General features: G+C 40.9%; 1 protein-coding gene across 1 annotated transcript; it reads right to left on the bottom strand.

Moving 5' to 3' along the window:
• Nucleotides 1-4,953: 4,953 nt before the first annotated feature.
• Nucleotides 4,954-6,309, bottom strand: LOC104442670 (anthocyanidin 3-O-glucosyltransferase 7). Its single transcript, XM_010056073.3, has one exon. The coding sequence runs from the start codon at nucleotides 6,307-6,309 to the stop codon at nucleotides 4,954-4,956; it is 1,356 nt and encodes a 451-aa protein (XP_010054375.2).
• Nucleotides 6,310-23,065: the final 16,756 nt, after the last annotated feature.

Here is a 23,065-nt window from a genome sequence, read left to right as displayed (position 1 = left end):
TGATTTGTTATAGAAAACAGAATTGCAAGATAGTAAGCTGATTGACCCCATTGCTTATCAAAACTCATCCACCGGCACAAGACATGGATCCTTTTCATGATCCTCACTTTTTTCAAAGTTTTGTGGGTGGATTACAATACCTCACACTTACAAGACCAAACATCTCTTATTTAGAAAATCAAATCTGTCAAAAAATGCATTCTCCTACGAATGGTGATCTCAAACTGTTAAAACGGATGTTGCGGTATGTAAAAGGAACTCAGCAACTGAGGCTTTATCTTCACTCTAAAAGCGCATTAAATTTATATAGGTATGCGGACTCTGATTGGGCTAGCTGTTTTGAGACTCGGAGGTCAACAACTGGGTTTTGCACTTTCTTGGGATCAAATATCATTTCATGGTCTGCAAAAAGGCAAGTGACGGTGTCAAGATCATCAATGGAGGCTAAATATAGGGCCTTGGCTTTTGCCATAGCATATCTAACATGGGTCTCTTTTGTATTGAGAGATTTGGGTATTCCGCTCAGCCATTTCATTGACAACAAATCCAGTCCTTCATGCAAGGACAAAGCACAAGGAGATTGATTTTCATTTTGTTCGAGAGAGAGTTGTTCTCAAGTTACTTGAAGTTCACTATGTTCCTGCTACTCATCAACTTGCTGACATATTTACAAAAGCTTTACCGCGCTTTGATCATTGTAGGCTACGATACAAACTGGGACTAGGTTTTCCACCTAATCCTAGTTTGAGGAAGGGTGATAAGATTGATAATATTATTGGTAAACCATCGGAAGATTTGATTAGAATATGATTTGATTATGATTTGATTCTGCCACCGGAAGATTAGACTAGAGTATGATTTGATTCTGCTATTGAAATATTAGATTAGAGTGTCAGATATAATTTGATTTCGATCAATCTGTTAGATTAAATATTCTGAATATAGAATAGGAAATCTAGTTGTCTTCTTAATATAAATAACATTATGTATTGTAGAATAATTGTGCGTATTATCGCTTTTAGTGAAGAACATTCTTCTCCTAGGAAATTTATCTTTGAATCGTTGAATCCTCTTATTTTCTTCAGAGCCTTCGTGATTCAAAGATCCTTGATCTTTTGGAATTGACCTTTTGAAGTGATTTTTGTGGATGAAGGCTGATGCTCGGATACCACCTATCTGGGAGAAAGCCGGGATCAACACCGTTCTCCAGTTTAGTAGCTTCAGCTGGGATTTGAATTCGAGCCTTTCGGGCGTTGCCATCAGCTTTTTGTCTCCAACTAATTGCTTCTTTTCTCTAAGGGGTCCCATGACAATCACTCTTTTGGACGCTATAGCCGGGTTCCTTCCTATTGGCACGCCTGTGAGAGACACTGGTCCTTTCGAACTTCTTAAGCCTACCGATGTATTTGACGGCATTCTTTCTTATGGAAGGTTTCTACATCGGTTTGAACAAAAGTCTAGTATAGTCACTGACATCGAGCATGCCTCCTTGTTATTCTGGTTTTCTAATTATGTATTCTTTCATCCGGCCCTCAAAAGTGTCAAGGGACGTTTTCAGCATCGCTTCTAGTCTCTCAACAATACACCGGTTGCTTTGGATCCGCTTATTCACGCTGCTTTAGCAAGGGTTTTGCCCATGCCTCTTTGGCTATGCGGTCTAATGGGGAACGTACCTATTTTGGCTCGTTTTGGTTTCTTCAAGCTTGGATTGATTCGTACTTTCTGTCTTTATTTGGTGATCAACCCCGCTTTCTACCTCGACAGTCAGTTGAATCCTTAACCTCGAATCCCTGACTTTGCCTACTGTTGAGTCTTTCTCCTTTGCATGTGCCGAGGGACATTTCTCCCTTCAAACTGTTCCTTCGAAGGTTCTTGGGATTGGAATCAAAATTTATGTTCTCATATCGTCATCAACAATCGAAATTTCTCAACAATTTAAGCTATAATTTTCGTGGAAGATGGAGATTCACAATCTCGACAAATTGTAAATTGATCCTTATGATAGAACTGATTTTCATCTGTTAAAGAAACAATACAATCCCTTTTTTATCTGAACTATGTATTTTTTACGTCTTAGATCCTAACTTACTAGATATTCCTACTCCAAATAATAATGATTCTAATATGAAATACTGATAGAGACAATCCTTAAATTTTGTTTCAATGTGCAACTTTGTCTCTGATTTTTTTTTTTTTTTTTGGGTACCCAGGGACCTGCGGCGCTGGGAGGAGCGCCGCTTTGCGGTGGAGTAAACCTGGAGGAGCAGTAGAGTCACACCCTTGCTGCCCCGAGTAAGTTATGAGTTCCTTTCTCACAAGACAAATGACGCAGCGATTCGAACTCAAGACCTCTCCCGAAAGGAACCTGCGCTCAACCATTATGCCGCCACCACGGGTAGTAATTTTGTCTCTGAATTTTAACTTGTTCAATGTAAAAATTCATGAATCATATTGCACATTGAATTAAAGTTCAATGATCATGTTAAACAATTTAAAAATTTATGGACTAAATTACACATTCGGCTAATGTTTAGGAATTATTTGTGTTATTTTTCCATTCTGATATAGTCAAGACAGTAGGAAAAAGGCATCAGGTTGATGAAATTAGGTATTGAGGAAGAATTCTCAATACTTTATCGAATTTTTCGGTCTTACAAAAATAATGAAGACACTTTCATTGTCTCGGTGACCAAATATGATATTGGCAAACTAGAAGGTCCACCACCGATCAAGGATTCAACATCATCGGTGGATCCATCTAAGAGACAGATGTGATGGGGGGGGCTGGGGCTGCTGGGCTGGTAGCGCTAAGCGGCGGTGCAGACGAGTCCACGTCTCCTATTGTCCCTTCCGCTACCTCTGTCGTACTTCTCTTGTCGAAGGAACAACAAAGATTGCATTATTCTCTTCTAGCAAAAAAGAAAGAAAAAAGATTGCATTATTCTCTTCTAGCAAAAAAAAGAGAAAAAAGATTGCATTATTCTCTTCTAGCAAAAAAAAGAGAAAAAAGATTGCATTATTCTCTTCTAGCAAAAAAAAGAGAAAAAAGATTGCATTATTCTCTTCTAGCAAAAAAAAGAGAAAAAAGATTGCATTATTCTCTACCAATTACGAGTATCTAAGACGTGATTTAAAAGTTGCGAGGTAAATTGCAAGTTCAGTTATATTTATCCAAGTACTATAAATTAGACATGTTATCCATGAATAAGTTGTTATGCTTTCAAAAGAATGAGTATTCTTTCCGTAGGTTCAGTAAACATGCAGAAAAATTGGGATTCACATTATGTGCATTTTAAAATAAATACGAGTTTTTTTACTAATAGAACACACTGGAATTGAAGTACTTTTATGCCGGTATGATGCAGCATGTGCTCTATTCATGTATGTTTCGGTTTACTGCAAATGAACATGTATTTTTCCGACCCACTCATGGGCAGCCGCGTTGGTATTTGTTTTCTCCTGCTTCGATGCGATCGAGAGTTCGAATCCCCGCGTTGTTAGTGATTTAAGTGGGGCCCTGGCAATGGGTTGCTAGGCAGCTTCTCCTGAGATATAGTCGTCCGAATAACTCCGGCGAGGTCCGCCGGTGCCACCGGGCACCGAAGGGCCGTGTGACCCTGAATAGCGTAAGCGAAAGGGGGCTCAAGGCGGATCCTCGGTTATAAAAAAAAAAAAAACATGTATTTTTCTGTAAATTGAAAAAAGAAGAAGCAAAAGGCATAAGTTTTATTGAAAGACACCACTTTAATGTATATTTAGCCAAGTTTGTAGATAGTAATCTTGTATATGCAACTCATCAATCGAATATATAGCCGGAGAAAATTTCTTCCAACTAGGGTTTACGGAAAGAGAAATAATTAGGTGACAATACTTAATTTACTGTTAAAATAATAGTATATTTTGGACTATAAAACATCATAACAAATAATTACAATTTATCGTGGAGTCTACTCCTTTCGTGACTCACAATAAGTTGTTATTCTCATAATAACCCAAAGATTATTATACTAGCAAAGCTCTTAAGGAAAATATTATATTTTTACATTAAGGCTGTACACTTTTCGGAAATGCTTGATTTGAGCTAGAATTACTTGCACCACCCATGGCTAGAGACAAGAATCAAGGCTCGAGGGGCCGATGTAATGAACTAATCACGTGGAAGTAATCTAGTAGAATGGAGTTATAATTGTCCATCCGGTTCATGTGAGCTCAAACCCCACGTGTTATCAGTTCATGTAGATCTTTCCATGCGAGACATCTTAGTACCAGGACCACCCAAGTAAAACAACTATAATTATTTTGACGAAACTTCGTTTTGTCGCCATCCCTTCACCCATCCAACCCAAAAGTCGTTGGACGCGTCATGTACTTTTTACTCAACCAAATTAAAAGCAAGTCCTAGAGTGACTTACCGGAGGGCAATAAATTCTAGATTGAACATTGAGAGTCGTTTCCGGATGCATCTGGTGCATGTGCGTCCAATGCATCTTGGTCGTCAAATGAGGTGTTCTCTTTACTAAAACAAACATGAAATTTAGGGTCGAACCACAGCGTGCATTCTTAAATCCTTCTCCTCCTTCTTAGTAGCAGGCCTTGGCATAGACCACAAGCTGTGCACTGTAGCTCATAGGGTCATTACAGATGACAACAGTGTCTGATTTGTCGATGAATTACTTGAGAAATACGAAGTCTTACTTATAAAATTGATTTAGGAGCCGATGTAACCGACAGTCATCGGAAGCTTGAACTTGACCGGATCCTTCGGACGCGGGCTCATCAGTAGTCAATCCATTCATCGGTACCTCATAAGGTTTCAACAGATATCTATCGCTCACTACCATTGCCAATTTCTTTTGCCTTTTACATAGCAATGCAATTATTGAAGTTGGAAATACATCAAACACGCCTAAAGAAGTGCTTTTTAGCAATAATCTTCCATTTTATCTCTTGGCTTCACAGGGTAGAGATGAGCTCCACAAGAGTCTTGAAGTCAGCTTCAGCTCGCCCTTCTGGCCCAGCAGCCACCAGAAGCCTCTGCCTAAACTCACCAACCTTCTTCCTCATCACCTTCCCTTCCTCACTCCTCAGCACCACCTCCAGCGCCTTCACCATCCCACTCTTCGTTATCGCCCGTCCCTCCACTCCAATTCCGATCTCCCACACTTCCTCCACCGCCCTCGCGGTCAGCATCTGGTCTGCCGCCACGGGCCGGCATATCATTGGCACACTTCCTGCCACGCTCTCAAACACCGAGTTGTGCCCACATTGCATCACGAAGGCCCCGCAGGCCGGGTGGCTGAGCACCTCCCTCTGAGGGGTCCAAGGCACAATTCTCCCGAGTGAGCTTGTCCGCTCCTCGAAACCTCTGGGGAGGCACCGGGCCTTCAGCTGGTCGTTCAGAGACCATAGGAACGGGGTCTGAGTGGACTCTAGCGCTTCGGCCAGGGCCGTTATCTCTTCAGGCGTCAGGTTTGTCAAGGTTCCAGACCCGAAGGATATGTACACCACTGTTTGCGGGCTTTGCGAGTCTAGCCAGCTCAAGCAGCCGGTCTCGTCTGAGGCAGGGGGGCTTGGCCTCAAACCCAAGAAGAGCAAAATGCTCAACTTGGACTTAAGGCCGGCCATGAGGGGCTCGGGATACATCTCCATGAAGGAGTTCAAGATGATGGCCGCTGCGCGTGGGAGCACATTCCCCACCTCACGCAACGCGCGGGAAATCATCGACGTGCCCGGGGCCTTCACTAGTTCCTCAGGCAAATCCGCCATGCGCATGACGGACAGTCCTGGGATCATGTCCAGGGTCTTTTCTTCGTCGGCGGCGTTTTGCCTCAGCTGGAGGATGAGGTCAGCGTGGACGTGCACAGATAGAGCGTACGGAGCTCCAGTCCAGAACGCGACCCACGGGACCTGCAGTTTCTCCGCCAATTCGCATGCAATCAATGATACCAAACCGTCATTCAGCAAAAGGCTGACTTTGCTTCCCGTGTCTCGCACTGCAATATCGATACCGGCTAGGAAATTCACAGGTGCTGCTCTAAGGAACAGATCAGCTTCGACTCGTGGATCGCTGGCCAACTTGTCATAGCCAGCTGGCAACCCGTCGCCGATGTTGTAGACCCTGAGGTTCGACGGCAAGAAAGCAGCTCTCGACGTAGGGGGGAAGACGGAATCGTTGGATTTCGCCGTGCTTAGAAAAGAGAAACGGACGTTTGGGGCGGCCGCGGCAAGCTTACAGACGAGTTTGGAGACAGTCCTGGGGTGGCTACTTAACGGGAAATTGCAGACTGCGACATGTTTCTCCGACGGCATGATGGTTGGATTTGGCTGTCTGGTTTACGAAGAACTTGGAAGTCGCGAGAGAGAGAGAGAGTGAGAGAGAGCTACAGAAGAGAGTGCTTCATAAAACGACCTCTGGCTAAGCCATTTATTTATGGACGATCGGACTGGAAATGTACCCAAATAAACTCATTTAATCTAAAAAAAAAAATCATTTAATCTATTTCGACTAATTTTCATTTGGTGCAACTATCGTGACTCATATCCAATTTAACCATACACAATCCATACTCGATCTGATTCATATTATTAAAATACTTTCATATTTAATTAAATCTAAAAGAACTTGTATCCAAAAAGAAGTGAGAGTGTGGAAAGAGTGAAAACAGGATCGAATGAAAGTAAAAGAAGATGAAGAGAGATTTAGAGAGTTGGATTGGATTTAAATAAATTGTAAATACATTTATGATATATTTAACACCTATATTATGTTTAAACTTATTTATGACACATTTACTAAATATAATCAATCCACATAACAACTCAACTCATCATATATAAATTAAGAAATAGATTTATGACCCATTTTAATAGATCTAATAACAGATGACATGCCATAATCCCTATTCCAACAATTGATTTATGAAAATTGAGTTCTCTGGAGAAGATCCTCTATGCTCCCATTGTTAAGTAAATGAATACTCTTTGGGATGGTCGAGCTAGACTTTGGGGCTCGTGTGTTATCCCGTTCGATAATTTGGTAATGTGTGACAATTTAACAAAAGCTAATGGATATTAAATATAAGTTTTTGGTAATTAAAAAATTAATTTTATGGCATGTATATCGATTTGGAGTTTTTGGTTATTTGAAAATTAGTTTGAGATAATTTGGTTGCAGACCTATTAAATTGGGATTTTCAGTGATACTAGCCGTTATTTAAAGTTTTAGCTTCCGTTCAACTATCTATTATGCCCAGCGACTACTCGGGCAATTGAAGTTTACTATTGACCGATCGTCTCAACTACCCGCGGCCAAAATGGGGAAACAACGAAGTAAGAAGGTCGTGCACGGCACCGACAAGACAGATTGGCAGACCTCGTACAGCCGCGTACGAGTCATCACCACCACAAGATTTTGTAGCGTTACAGGCAATGGAATTGGCCACTTAGCAAAAAAACAAAATTAAAAATTAAAAGGTCGTTATTTAAAGCTTTAGCTTCCGTACAACTATCTATTATGCCCAGCGACTACTCGGGCAATTGAAGTTCACCGTTGATTGATCGTCTCGACTACCCATGGCCCAAATGGGGAAACAACGGAGTTAAAGGTCGTGCAAGGTACTGACGACGCAGGTCAGCGGACCTCGTACAGCCGCGTACAAGTCATCACCACCACAATATTTTGTAGCGTTGCTGGCAATGGAATTGGCCACTTAGCAAAAAAAAAAAAAAAAAAATACTAGAATTATTACAACTTTAGGATTTATTATTATTTTAAGAAATTAAAAAATATAATTTTTTAAAAAAGAACTAGTTTGGTCCATCGGTCCAGTCCGGTCCGATGCGGTTTGGTTCTCCCTGTAACTAGGAATTAGACCGAAAATCACCGATTCCACTTTTATGGAATTAGGAATCGGACCGACGCTCACAGGAATCGGACTGAATCGGTCTGTCCAGTGCGATCCAGATTGGAAGATTCCTAATCCAAGTGATTCGATATGCTCACCCTTAGTTAAAGACGAGCTGCCTAGGTTTGGTAGGCAACATCAATTCGACATTTATCATGGCCAATATCTTGTTGTCATTTGACAGAACGGTCAATTTGTAGAGTACTGTATCTCGATGACCGGTCACCCCGTCTGCTCCAGGTTGGGGTGATTGATTTGTGTCATTGAAATCTGTCAATTTCCAGGTTATTATAGTAATTAGATTTTGGTGATAATTGGTGTCAATTTGAAATTAATATTTGTGTTCCTGTGATAAATTTGTACGGCGGCTCTATATGAGTCCACAGCTCGATTAAAACGAAAACAAAAACACCTGCTCTTTGTTTCTTCCTTGAACAAAGTTCTTTTAACCACACAAACATTATATATATAACATAAATTGTCCTGTAGTTGCTTTCTTGAGGAGCTTTTATTTTTGTGCCCTTCCTAAATACACGTGCCCCTTATTTTGTCCTATGATGTCCAATATTGCACGACATTTAAAGAACCCTCTTCTCAATCGGTCAAACCTTGCATATTTTTCAAGATTTTTCTTTTTCTTTAACAAACCCATCTATCCCTATAAACTATTTAAACTCGAGACATAAAGTTAACACGAAATTTGATACAAGCTGGAACAGAACTCATCTTCTCAGCTTGAAGATGAACACAAGTACTAGCGTCGAGGAATTTAAAGATAAACAGTTGAGGAGAGGACGAACTAATCACGTGGAAGTAATTCCACCAAGCAAGACTTCCTAAAATTAGGACTATCTACGAAGCCAATAGAATGATTTTGACAATAATTGCTATATCCCCCATCTCTTTCGCCCCCTCCAGCCCAAAAGTCAGTAGGATGTGTCATGTGTACATTCACTCTCAAACATATTAAAAGCTAGTCCCAAAGTAAGTTGCTGGTTGGCGATGAAATCTAGATTAAAAATTCACCAAGAGTAGTCATTAGATGCATCCAATGTATGTTAAATCACAAATTTAAGAGGTCGAACTAAACCACAACGTGCATTCTGAAATCCTTCTCCTTATTAGTAGTAGGCCACGCATAGAACTCAAGCAGTGCACTGTAGCTCATAGGGTCATTACAAATGACAACAGTGTCTGACTTAGAGGTGATTAATATAAGAAATACAAAAAGTCTTATTTTATAGAATTTATTTACGAGCTGACGTAACAGGCCATCGCCGGAAGCTTGAACGTGACCAGAATCGTTCGAATGCGTAGCCATCAGTACTCCATCCCGTCATCAGCAGCTTCTAAGGTTTCACGGATATCTATCACATTTTTCCATAGTAATGCAATTATTGAAGTTGGAAAAATCAAACACGCTTAGAGAAGAGCTTTTCAGTAATAATCTTCCAAATTATCACTTGGCTTCACAAGGTAGAGATGAGCTCCGCCAGAGTCTTGAAATCAGCTTTAGCTCACCCTTCAGGCCCAGCAGCCACTAGCAGCTTCTGCCTAAACTCACCAATCTTCTTCCTCATCTCCTTCCCTTCTCACTCCTCAACACCACCTCCAGCGCCTTCCCCATCCCACTGGGTCACCTCTCCACTCCAATTTCGATCCTCCACACTTCCTCCACGGTCCTTGCGGTCATCATCTGCTCCACCACCACAGGCCGGCATATCATCGGCACGCCCCCACCATGCTCTCAAACACCAAGCTGTAACCACATTGCATCACAAAGGCCCCACGGGCTGTGTGGTTGAGCACCTCCCTCTGAGAGGCCCACGGCACAAATCCTCCAGTGCGCGCTCGTCCACTCGAATCTTACGGGGAGGCACGGGGCCTTCAGCTGGTCGTTTATAGACCACAGGAATGTGGTCCGAGTGGACTCTAGGGCTTTGGCGAGGGTTGTTATCTCATCAGGTGTCGAGTTCGTCAAGGTTTTGGACCCAAAGTGTCATGCCCCGAACCCCGGACACGCGCACATCTCTCGGCGTCGACTAAAATTGCGACGTCCCAGGACGCGTCACCGACCCATTCTTTTCATGCACGTGCAAAAGCGAATTAATAAACCTCAGACAACAATCAAACACATGGATAGTAGAAAACAAACCACATTTATAAACATACCAGATTAGGCCTAAGGGTTCATATTACAAGTCTATATCCAAAAAGAAAACCTTAGGCCACCTACGCTCTGGACCCTTCAGCCTCGGGCTCCGAGTTCTCCTTACTAAGGACCTGAAAATATTAAACCACTCAGTGAGTCAAAATCTTAAACCCCAATTAGGAAGCAAATTCATCCAGAGGTAGCCTAAACGGGCACCACACAATACTTACCTCGCGTCAGAATGTCTGTGCACATTAGTACATCACATATACATTTATTAACGCAGTATGCATAATTTAAGGTAGTACTCTTTCACTCACACTGGCCTAAGCCTGCGCTCTTCCTCGGGTACCGACCCTAGTCGGCGTCCTATCCCGAGTGACAGACGTGACAGACCTCCTCCTAGGAGTCTTCTGATCTGGATCACTCATCCTACAGGATCTCTATAGAACCCGCCTCCTAATTCCATCCCAAATTAGGAAAATTGAGTGACCCACACAAAACAACTACCAATCAACTAACCAAATCTTCCCTATTTTGGACTTTAGCTCCACAGAACAATATGCTACTACTGAAACACGGAAGAATTGAAATCTTAGATCAAAGTCTCCAAAGTCAAATAAGGTGGTAGAAAGAGCAGTTGCGGCACTTTACTAATAACATAAAAAAAGGGGGTATGTACAAAAAATCTGCAACCGTCCTTGGCCTCCTTTTTTTCCTTTCACTAGTTTTGGTTTCCTTTCATTTTTCCCTACCTCACCACCGTTCGTCCACTCCACCACCGCACCATCTTCAGGCCAGCATAGCTACCGTAACCTCCAGCTGGTTCGCCAACACCACAACTCCTCACCACTCCATCTAGTAGCTCCATCCCACGCCACAACCATCACAACTCACGCCAGCGACTCCATCCAGTCGCCGTCCCGACCTCACACCGTCCGTTCCAACTCACCACCAGCTCCTTCACCAAGCAGCCACCAGAGCCATGCCAACAACCACCGTTCATCGAGACCCTTACCAATCCGAACAGCCCTTGGCTGAGACCTCGTGGGGCAGCCATAGCCGCTGTTGAGCCTTCGTTCGAGACGCAGTTGTTACATGTTCTCTTCATCGTTGAGTTGTTGTCGCCGTGAGCCCGCCGCTATCTTAATCCGGTGAGTTAACTCCCTAATCCTTGATTATGTTGTTAATTACGTTTAGGGGTTAGATTAGTGTTAATTAGGGTGGTTATATTAATGTTAATTAGCTTGGTTAGATTAGTGTTAATTAGCTTATTTATATTAGTCTTAATCATGGTTAGGTTAGTATTAAGATGGATCCGTGTTAATTAAGTTGGTTTACTGGATTTCTCTTCAAAGTAGTTACTAGACCCTCGATATTTGCCATTTTTGTGGGTTAAAATGTGCTATGATTTTAAGATTTCTTCCTTCTTGAAAAATATTCTAAACATCTTTATCTATAACATATATTTTACTCAATATTTTCTAGATTTAAAAGAATAATATTTCAGCTTCATTACATGCAAAACAGAATCTCGGTTAGTGCTGAAATCAGTGACCTTTTTATGTTTAAGGGATTTTTATCAACTCTTAGGAGTCGATTTTCAAAAGAGTTCATTCACAAATTTTTTTTTATCACATCTTGTAGTTTAACATAGTCAAATTTCAGATTAAATAGACAAGTTTTAGACCTTGAACCAAGCTGGTTTTGGAAAACATTATTTATGGACACGGACACAGTTTTGGTAACATTTTGAGCGATTTACTGCTCTTATTCTAGAAAGATCTGTTTCAAGGTGTCTTCATAAAAAGTGTTCGCTTAAGTGTTATTTATAACATATTCAAATTTGAGAATTGTCCGAACTCTTTTGATTATGTTTCTGGAATTAATCTTGAAGATGTGCGAGTGGAACCGATTTCTGTCGATAAGGGCCGATTGTGGTTTTGTGGTTGTTCTTGGTGTCTTGCTTGTTGGGAAGTGCATATTATGTGATTTGATTGATGTTTGGCATGCCAAGACGCGTGATAATATGAGATTGGTTGCTCTATATTGGTTCCGATTTTTATTGCAAAAGTTGGCCTTATGGGTAATTAATTAAAAAAACATTGAGGTGTCGGGTTTGGACACCAAAATTTATTTGCTCAATAAAATAATGAGGTTTTAAACTATGTGTGTGTAAATTTTGATGGATTAATTTTGAGTATGAGAGCACCTACAAATTTATTTCCAAAGGTTTTTAAAATAAAATAAAAATGAGTTACTCTAAATTGTTTCTAAAAAGATGGGTTGGATAAAGAATTAGAAAAGAAATATGGTGTCGAGTTTGAACACCAAGTTTTATGTGCTCAATAAAAACGTGAGGTTCAAAGTAGATGCGTGCAAAGTTTGACGGGTTGATTTCAAATACATGACCCCGTACTAATTTATTTCCGAAAGCTTTAGAGAAAAAAAAAAGAGTTGCCAAGTTGATTTTTGAAAAGAGATTTTGGTGTTCTTGACTATATGATGGCATTATGCATGATTTTGATGGTTTCTATGTAATATGATGTGCAATTGATTGTTTGGTGGCAGTTATTAATTATTATTGCAAAACTCGGTTTTATGGGCTTTTAAATGGAAAACTGATAGGTGTCAGTTTTGGACGTCAATCTTTATGTACTATATAAATCCGTGGATTGTTAGAATAGGAGTGTACTAAGTTTAATAGTTCGATTTTGAATGCGTGACCACGCACGATTATTTTGCCGGGATTTCTAATACAAAGAAAAGTGGTCAAGTTCATTATTTGAAAACGAGATATTTGAACGCAAAGTAAGGTGTTCTTGGCCAAGTATGTGCTTGTGTGGTCACTAAGTGGAACCCGTCACCCAACAGGAGTTTGGGGGCGATGCCCAGCGGGGGTTCAAAAGCCGAGTTGTGGTAGAGGCCGGACCGATGCTCCTTTATGGAATGCCGTCTAGGCAGGGGTTCTAGGCGTTGCCGTGCCTGACAAAGCAAGATGATGCTCGATTACGCCTGATAACCGCCAACTGTTGAGTTGGCCATGACCGATGGGTTGTAATAATCGAAACACACCTGAATGGTTGTGATAGTTGCGCTTGATTATGGGGCAAAATTATGTGACACGGTATGGGACGTGTCATAATGGTTTTACTTTATAATCATGACTCATGTGATTGTTTGAAGGATGAAAATGATGCGTTCCAGATATTTATATTATATTGGCATATGTGATGCACTGATATGCAGGGAGGCACCGAGGTGAGGTGAGTTTTGTATGGTACATGTTTTAGGACCGCATTCAAGATGAATTTGCGTCCTAATCGGGGTTTAGGGTTTTGACTCATTGAGATTTATCTCACCCCATCGTGGTTAACATTTCAGGGCCGTAGTGTGGAGATCTACTGAGTGTGGATTTGGTGGGCGCGAGATGCAACACCTTTTTGGCGGGTCCTGTCGCTAGTGAAGTTTAGGTTGACCCTAGTCCCTGAAGGTTTTTGAGAGGGTTGATAGAAAGTGGACGTAGGATGGCTTGTAAGTATTAAACTTCATTGGGTAACGGTGGATAAATAAATAAGTTGTTTTCGGCAACTTTTGTTGTGCTTTACTATCCTGATTGTTTATTTATTGACCGGAGGTTTATTTAATTCGCTTCCGCATGCGTTTAATTGAAAGATTAAAAAAAAAAAAAGTCAGCAACGCATCCCAACGCATCCTAGGACGTCGCAATTTTAATTGACCCATCGAAAGATGTGCGCGTACCCAAGGTTCGGGGCGTGACACATGACATCATCAATTTTAACTTTGGTCCATTAATGTAATTAGTGATTCACACCCTTACTTGGCCAAATGAGAGAGCTCATCTTCATTCTTATCAAAATAACTTCTAGCGTCCAAATTCTATCAGACCATTTGTATCATAACTAGTTTCATATGGACGTACGAAGCTTATCCATTGGGACACTAGCTTTTTAACAAAAGTTTAAATTTTCTTGAACCTTGATTTAATCATGACTCCATCTTGATAACCATTGAGGGCTCTTTAAAAATTTCTATCACCTTGATTTCTAAAAGGAGAGATTTCTCTTTGTTAACTTCAATCACAAACCCACCCTTTCTTTGCTTTCATTTTCAAGAACCCACAATTAGAAACGGAAACGGAATACAAATATTCTCTCGCCATGTAGAGTTCTTTCTACCGTTTGGTAGTTTTCTAAACCCTAATCCCAGTTTCATTCCCTATCTCTTCCACCATTTCTTCTTTGTCCACTTGCATTTTGATGGCTTCACCTTCTTGACTTCCGATATCGGGCGGAATCCTTTGATTCTTCACTAATTTCCCTGTTTCATCCAACGTTTCTTACACCTTTGGTCCGAACTTGGGTGGCTTCCACTACATTGGCCTCCAATGTCAGTCGGGACCACTCAATTCTTCACCGATTCTCCTGGTTAGTTCTATATGTCTTTGCTTGCCTTCTATATTCAACGCCAAAGTGGAATTGTTGTTAGCGAGAGTTCTTGATTATAGTATTTCATCGTCTCCGCCTCCCGTTGCTGGTTAGTTTTCTGAAGTTGGGTAATTCGCCTTTATGTCTTGACTTTATCTTGGATGGCTTCGGACGAACAAGCCGATTACTCACGTCGGCCGCTCTTTGTACTAGCTTGGGTCGCCTCACCACAGAACAAATAATTGAAGATCAGGATGAAGACTATTCGCCAGAAACATTAGAGGACTGTTGGTTAACCCTTATTGGCAAAATCCTTTCTAATCCATCCATCAACTTTCCAGCCTTCCAAACTACACTGAAAAAAGCCTGGCGGACTAACTTAGTGGATATATCACAGCATGAGGTAGGCATATATGTCACAAAATTCTAATCCCAAGCAGATAAATAGAGAATTCTCGAAGGGGGCCCTTGGTTATTTTCGGGCCATTTAATTATATTCAAACCCTGGACTCCAAACACACCGTTACACTGTTACGACTTTTCTACTTGCACCTTTTGGATACAGGTGTTTGGGCTATCGTTAGAATGGTGTTCTGAGCGAATGATTATGAAGGCAGTATAGCATATAGATAAGGTAATTGAAGTGAAGGTTGACTCAAAAGAAGGAGCATTGTCAAAAGTAGGTCGAGTACGAGTTGACATCAACTTGCAAGAACCTCTTATAACAGGGAAGTTGATTCAAATAAATAGCAAACCTTTTTGGCTTGATTTCCGCTATGAACAATTTTCTCACTTTTGCTTTTCCTATGGCAAACTTGGGCACTATGCGATGTACTGCAAAGAAATTCCATATAATGAGGCCAAGCATGAGGGTAGAGAGAAGATGGCATATGGGTCGTGGCTCCGAGCGAAAGTCAAGGCCAATAGTTCATACTGGAATATCTTTTATAACCCACAAGACAAGTCAGAGCAAGTTGAAGAAGTTGTACTTGAAACTCTGCCTGCACAGATACCGATTGTCCCCTTATTGCCCCCACTATCTACGCTTCCAGCAGTCAATAAATCAACTGCTGTTAACAGTTCCAAAGCACCAACAGAAGTACCTCATCAGTGGCTCCAGCCACCCTCAGCTGTGCGCCATACATCACTTATCTCTGCAGACACAAAACTAAAAGGAGTTCAGTATGAACCTATGGAAATAAATGTACCAAAGAAGATGACACATACCAGGTCAAAACCTACTCTGGGTTCAGCCAAGAAACAACGCATATATAACCCGTATGACACAAGGAGTCCAATCATCGCGGAACCTACTGATTTAAATCTTATGGAAACTCCTATTTTTCTAGCAGACAAAGCTGGTGTTCGGGCTTTGGTAGCTAGCCTAAAACACCCACGTGTAGACAAATGAAGATGTTGTCTGGAGCATCGGGGTTTGGGCAATCCCCCCGACGGTTCCAGGCTCTTAAGGCCATGAGGGCCCGGAAAAGCCCGATGTTTTGTTCTTAATGGAAACAAAGCAACCTGAAGTTAGGCTTCATCTATTTCAACGTAGTTTAAAGTTCCAAAACTCACATCTTATAAATCCAGTTGGTTTGTCTGACGGTTTAGCTCTGTTCTGGAATGATATGGTTTATCTGTAGGTCCTTAGATCAACACCAAACCTTTTTTACATCACTACTTGTGAGGGGAAGGGAGGTCAGCTTATATGTATTACTTTTGTTTATGCGCCAATAAATTATCGGCAATGGCAACTTCTATGGGATGAGCTTCGATAGATACATTCGCACAACAGCTTCCCTTGGTTATGTGCTAGAGATTTTAACGAGATTCTTTATCCTTGGGAAAAGATGGGCAAATGCCCTGCTAATCAGTCTAGAATGCTGTCTTTTAGAGCTGTTCTTAATGATTGTGAGTTTTATGAGTTAGAAAGTAAGGGTTGTAAGTTTACATGGATGAACAATAGACGGGGGAGGAGCTGGTTAAGGAAAAGTTGGATCGGGTAGTGTGCACTATGGAATGGCGTTTCTTATTTCCTGGGGCAGAAGTTTTTGCACTTCCTACTGTGGGATCTGACCATAGCCCTATGGTAATCAACACTTCAGCAGTTTATCAAAAAACAAGGAAACCATTTCTTTTTTAGAGTTACTGGGATGAGGATGAGGAATGCCATGAAGTTATATATTGGGCTTGGACCTCAACAAGTGGTTTTCTTACTAAAGTGAGGTGAGTAACAATAGCTCTAATTGCATGGAGTAGGAAGAAGTTTTCCAATGGACATCAAAAGGTGTTGAGTTTACAAAATCAGTTACAGAATCTGATCAATCACCCAAATCTTAATTATGACAGGGTAGAGGCATCCAAACTTAGAGAGGAACTCCATTGTACTTGGACAAAAGAAGAACAATATTGGGCTTTACGATCCAGAATTCAATGGCTGAAATGGAGCGACAAAAACACACGTTTTCCATGCATCTACAATTCAGCGAAGACAAGTGCAACCAAATTACGATGTTGCAAACTAATGATCAGCAACAGATTCGTGATCTACCTACTCTTCAAGACATGACAACTACTTATTTTTCCTAGTTATATACTACTACTGGTTATCGGCATTATTCACCTTTGCTTGAACAATGTAACTAAATGGTCACCAGTGAAATGAATGACTAGCTGATTGGTTCTCTTATAATGGAAGAGGTTTGGCAAGCAACATTTCAGAGGGGTGCTACCAAAGTACCCGGGCCTAATGGTTTGAACGGCTTATTTTATCAAACACACTGGGAAATTGTTAAAGAAGATCTATTCCTTCTCGTTCATATTTTCTTGATGTCGAGGGTAATGCCTACTGGGATTAATCAGACTATTATTATGCTTATTCCTAAGACACCTCAACTTGAAAAGCTTGAGCAATATCGTTCCATCAGTCTATGTAATTTTGCATACAAAATCATCTCTAAGGTACTTGCTAACCGACTCAAACATTGGTTAAATATTCTGATCTCTAAAGAGCAGTCAACTTTTTTGAAGGGACGAAGATACATGATAATATTCTTATAGTCCAAGAGGTTCTTCATCATTTTTGATTGAAAATGAGGCAATGCAAATTCAATGCAATTCTAAAAACGGATATGACAAAGGTGTATGACAGAGTGGAATGGGATTTCCTCCATGATTACCTCCTCAAATTGGGTTTCCATCAACGATGGGTTGGTTGGCTTATGCAGTGTATTACCACGGTAGCTTATAGCATGAAGTTTAATGGTGAATAGTTACCTTATTTTTATCCATCTCGTGGCCTCCGTCAGGGTGACCCTTTATCGCCATATATTTTTATCCCGCTGGCTAATATTTAATTGACTCCTATTACACAAGCTATCAGTATAGGACATCTCAAAGGCATCCGGTTCAATAGATGGTGTCCTACCTGTCCCATCTCTTTTTTTGCTGATGATGCAATCTTTTTCCTAAATGGTTGTGTTCAAGAATGCCACAACCTAGCCAACGTTTTGAACTTGTATTGTTTGGCTACGGGACAGCTAGTCAATCACAACAAATCGGAGGTATGATCTTGAGCAAAAACTGCCCTATTACTCTTCAGGAAAATATGTCTATGGACCTTAGGACTCCTATTTTGACAAGTTGTGGCAAATATTTAGGCATACCATCATAATGGGGCCGCTCGAAAAAGGAAATGTTTTGTGGATATTAGCAAGAGTCAATGCAAAATTGGAGGGGTGGAAAGAGAAATTCATTTCAAAGGGGGGTAAGGAAATTCTCATCAAGTCTGTCATTCAGGCTATCCCACATTACACAATGTCTATATTTAAGTTACCTCTTTCTGTTAGTAAAGTTATTGAACATCGAATTGCTCGGTTTTGGTGGAGAAATGATCATAATAGAGAGTCGGTATCCATTGGCAAAAATGGGAAATGCTGAAAGACAGAAAAGATAAAGGAGGGATGGGTTTCCGAGATCTTATTGCATTTAATAGAGAGATGCTTGGAAAACAGGCTTAGCGCTTGCTACAGCAGCCCCAATAATTATGGAGTCAATTATTTAAAGGTTTATATTTCAACTTGACGGATTTCCTATCTCTTTTTGTTAAAGGCTCTCGGCCATCATGGGGATGGCAGAGTTTACTTATGGGTAGAGATGCAATCTTACCACATATGCGCTGGTCAATTGGTAATGGGAAAACTATCAGAATAAGAGGCGATCGGTGGTTATCTATGGGAATTCTCCATGGACCTAAATCTAGAGAAGAACCTCTCATGGTGGCCGATCTTATTGATCCGATCCACCACAATTGGAACCCAACTGCTCCAACGATTCCTTGGAGATCAGATTATGGAAAAAGTTCTTACTATCCCAGTAAGATCTCTTCACTCAGATGACAAACTCATTTGGTCAGTTACAACAAATGGAAAACATACTATCAAAAGCAACTATCATACTATCCTACGGTCATTCAGCAATCAACACGGACACATCGCATCAACATCTCATCAAAACCCTAAGGTATTATGGAAAATTATCGGGCCATGAAGACAGAATTGAAACTAAAAATATTTCTATGGTCTCGCTTGTCACAATGCCATCGCGTCCAAAGCAAATTTATTTCAATGTCATATTATAATAGATCCTCTATGCCACTTATGTCAACAGCAAGCTCCCGAGACCATCGAGCATATATTTTCCATTGCACATGGACTCATGCTATTTGGTCTGATTCCCAGCTCAATATACGAACTTCGACACTCACAATCAATCGTTTCGATTCATGGCTTACAGAGAGGGCGAAATTACCTCAGCACTCACCTGGTCTCCTTCTTATTGCTAACATCATTTGGCAGATATGGCGGATGTGAAACAACTTCACCTTTCGAAACCAGCTTCCAGATCCCTCCATTGCCGTACGGACAGTGGTGGCTCAAACGAATTCCTATCAGCTCTACTCCGATGCGTCGCGACCAAGACCTGTTCTTCATTCTCTTTGAAGGGAATTTCTGATTCCCTGAAATCGGATTCGACACTAAATCAAACCCCTAAAATAAGTGCGGAAGACGAGCCCGGGAAAATCACATATATCACCGATTCTAAGGCACATCACAGAATCGAACGTATCTTGTTAGCCACAGATTAAACACCAACGCCAATATGAGGAAGAGAAACTGATTTCGTTCAATCCGATGACGTCAATTGGCCTTGAAGGGAAGAGATTGTCGTCTCTTTTGTCTTTGTTCTTTCTTTTGGAGGGAGAGAGGGAGGAGGAACGTACGTACTGCCAAAATGTGTGTTCCTCCCTCTCTTTTCCCCTTAAATACGTCCTCTCCAAAGGACGTGTCCCTTTGGCAAAAGACGTCCCCCAAAAGTTACAACTCTTTGTTGACACCTGAAATTTTCGTCGACATTTTAATCATCCAATTTGCAAAAAATACAAAAAAAATAAATAAAGAGCCAAGAAAAAAAGAAAAGCAAAAAAAGAAAACATAAAAGAAAAGAAAAGAAAAGAAAAAAAGAGAGAAGAAAAAAAGAAGAAAGAAAACAAAAAAAAAAAAAAAATGAAATGAAATGAAAAGAAAAAAATAAGAAATAAGGAAAACGAAAAAAAAAGAAAAAGGAGAGAAAAAAAAAGAAAAAGAAAAAAGAAAAAATAAAATATATATATATATATAAGGGGGCTGGCTTGCTCGCGGGGGGGTCTCTTTTCTCTGGGGAATTCCGCTCTCTCTCACTCTCTCTCTCTCTTGGGGGTTTTGGCGCACGGCGGTCTTCATCTCTTGCTCGGCTGAGAGCTCATAGGGAGAAAAAGAAAAGGGGATCGAGGAGAGGAGAATCGATCGATCGCCATCGCCTTCCCCGCCTTGCGTGCAACTCGAGTCGATCGGAACCATCGTCGCGGCAACGATGACGACGACGACCACGACAGCGGTGCTGATAGAAGGCTCGGAGAGATCTGGCTCTTGATCGGGTTAGGCTCTGATCGGTGGCTCAACGTCTAGGGTTTTCGGGGGATTCACTGGTGGACGGGCTCTCTTGGATTCTCTCTCGGACGGACTCTCTTGGACTCTCGCTCTCTGAATCTTGACCTCCTCTTCTGCACTTCCCAAAAACCCTAGAAGAGAGAGTAACCGCCGGCGAAGGAGCTCGAGGTGAGGGACTTAGATCCGAAGCCGATCAACGGCGGTGACAGTGACGACGACGACGCCAGCGATTCTAGCTCCGCCGAATCTGATTCTTTCTCGGCGGACCTCCCCTCTTGGTTCTCTCTCGCCGGATCTGGTTCTCGCTTGCTAGATTTAACTCGATCCGAAGCCGACGGTAGCCACGGCAACGTCGGCGGCGAATCTGGTTCGGCGAGATCATCCTAGGTTCGCGGTGCGAAGCTCGTCGGACTCGAATCTCTCGGGATTGGGCTCACCGGATCGGTGAGTTCTCTTTCTATCACTCTCGATCCGTTAGGGTTTCGTTTGCGATTTCAATCCGTTCGGGTTGTGGATTCTGAATTCTCTCCCTCGGTTCTTTTCGCTGTTCTTTCCCGAGCTCGGCCGGAGGTAAAGGTTTTCCTCCATTGGCGAGCGATTGAAGATCAAGTGCCGGGCGGTTGAAAGTCGTGAGGACCTGATTTTGTCTCGGAGATCATACGCACGCTTGCTCGGTCGGTGCTTCTCTCTCTAGATCAGGTTATTTTTCCTTTTGGTCCAAAAGGGTCGCTATTGACAATTTTATTGAGCTGAAGATAAGTTTCTGTTCACATGATGGCCGTAACAAAGAAACTAGATGCTGAATTTCTGTGTTCGTTGCCATAGAGCTGTAGAAAATTATTAGAGCTAATGGTTCTGGATGAACTTAAGTTTGATGCTTAACTCTGTCGGATTTTACCAAATTTTGAAACGAGCATGATTCCTATTGTTTGCGTGATGAAGTGGATCCTACAAAGTAAGTATTACTCGAGGGAAGTAGAAATGGCTGTTCTGGTTGTGGTAATAGGAGTTGTTGTTTGCACTATTATGGACGTTAAAGTCAATGCCAAAAGTTTATATGTGCTTGTGTGGCTGTCTTCTCCACATTGATGCAGCAAATTTCAATATGCTCCTTGCAAAAGAAATATTCGATTGGATTTTTGAATTGCTGAGCAAGACAGCTCAATTTAAGTTGTCTTTCTCCTTATTTTTGGTCCAAATGTTATATTGATTTCTTGATTTGAGATACTGCTGCTTGTAATATGCTGTTTTGCTTCTTTTTCTTCTGTGGCTAGCTGCTGTTAGTATTGAAATGGAATGGTCGATGTGTCGCGATTTCGTATGACTGATAGACTTTCTGTTTTGGCTTAAATGAATTGATAGATAAGGTTTTCTGGTCTTGAGCCCTTCTAGACACAAAAAATAAACTTGTAGAGCTTTGATTTGATATGTTGCACGCCCTGAATAGACATCATCCGGTCATCGAAAAATACCGACAAAGTCTGTCAATTCTGCAGTAGTTTTTAGGTTGATTTGCTGTTTTGACCTACTACAATTTTCTGTTTTAACTGGAACAAGCTGGAAGATGATGTTATTAGGACTTAATGTCTTCTAGAGATTTGTAATAGGCTTCTCAAACTTTCCATTGACATATTATATGTGCGATTTGGTCATCATTTGCCCTACCTTTCCTTTTTTCAAATCGAGCTTTGAAATCTGGAATTTGTCTAGAACTGTAATGCTGTCTTTTCTGTGGATAGTTGTTGTTAGTCTTAAGATGAGATAGTAGATTTGTCCAAATTGCTTTCAATATGTTGTAGAATGACGGTGTGACATGCTACTATGATCTATTCTTGATTGACTTGTTCATGTTCTTAATATTTTTAGAAATTCATGCGTTAGGAATCTTGAGGTGCTTCCTTCATGGAATGACATCCTTTATCAATTGTCTACAAAGAGGTTTTAGGTATCATGTGGGTTACACATTGATTGCTCCGTTTGCCTTAAATACATATGTTAAGTGAATTCAATGGTGCATGTTTTGAAATAAATGATCTTTAGTTGGTTCATTCATTGTTTTGGGTTGATTGAGGACCAAGGTCATATGGCTTGAATGTTTGTCATGTTATATGCTTTGTGTGTGATCGTTAGATAGATGATTTAGGTGTAATACATAATGATGCTAAATCTTGGGATTTCACTTAGAATTTGGTGTAAGGACTTCATGACTTTAGTCACCATTTTTTAACTCTAATAATGTCATGTTCTTTGATGTTTTGATATGTTTGTTTGTTTCCTTCCACTGCATATACCTAGTTATAGGTTTATTAGATTAAGTTTAGATTAGGATCCCGAAGATGGAGAAGGCACGAAGAGGGTGAAGGTCGATGTCCATTCCGACCATTTTTATGTAATACCCATTTTCCCGACATATGTCTCGGGCTCCATTTGTTGTATAAAACCCGACGAGTTGCGGGTTTTCTTTCTTTTCTTTTTTTTAATTGTTTTTTTTTTTTTTAGGACTGCTTGATAAATTTACTGCTTTTCCTTGATTGCTTACTTAATGTCTTGTAATTTCAATTTCGTTGGCTGTTT

The sequence above is a fragment of the Eucalyptus grandis genome, chromosome 4 (assembly GCF_016545825.1).
Source record: "Eucalyptus grandis isolate ANBG69807.140 chromosome 4, ASM1654582v1, whole genome shotgun sequence".
Lineage (NCBI taxonomy): Eukaryota > Viridiplantae > Streptophyta > Magnoliopsida > Myrtales > Myrtaceae > Eucalyptus > Eucalyptus grandis.
Note: the sequence above shows the minus strand (reverse complement) of the source record. Positions and strands in the feature narration are given on the sequence as shown.

Excerpts from the sequence above, each read along its gene's own strand:
- LOC104442670 (XM_010056073.3), bottom strand. The coding sequence starts at position 6,309 with ATGCCGTCGGAGAAACATGTCGCAGTCTGCAATTTCCCGTTAAGTAGC.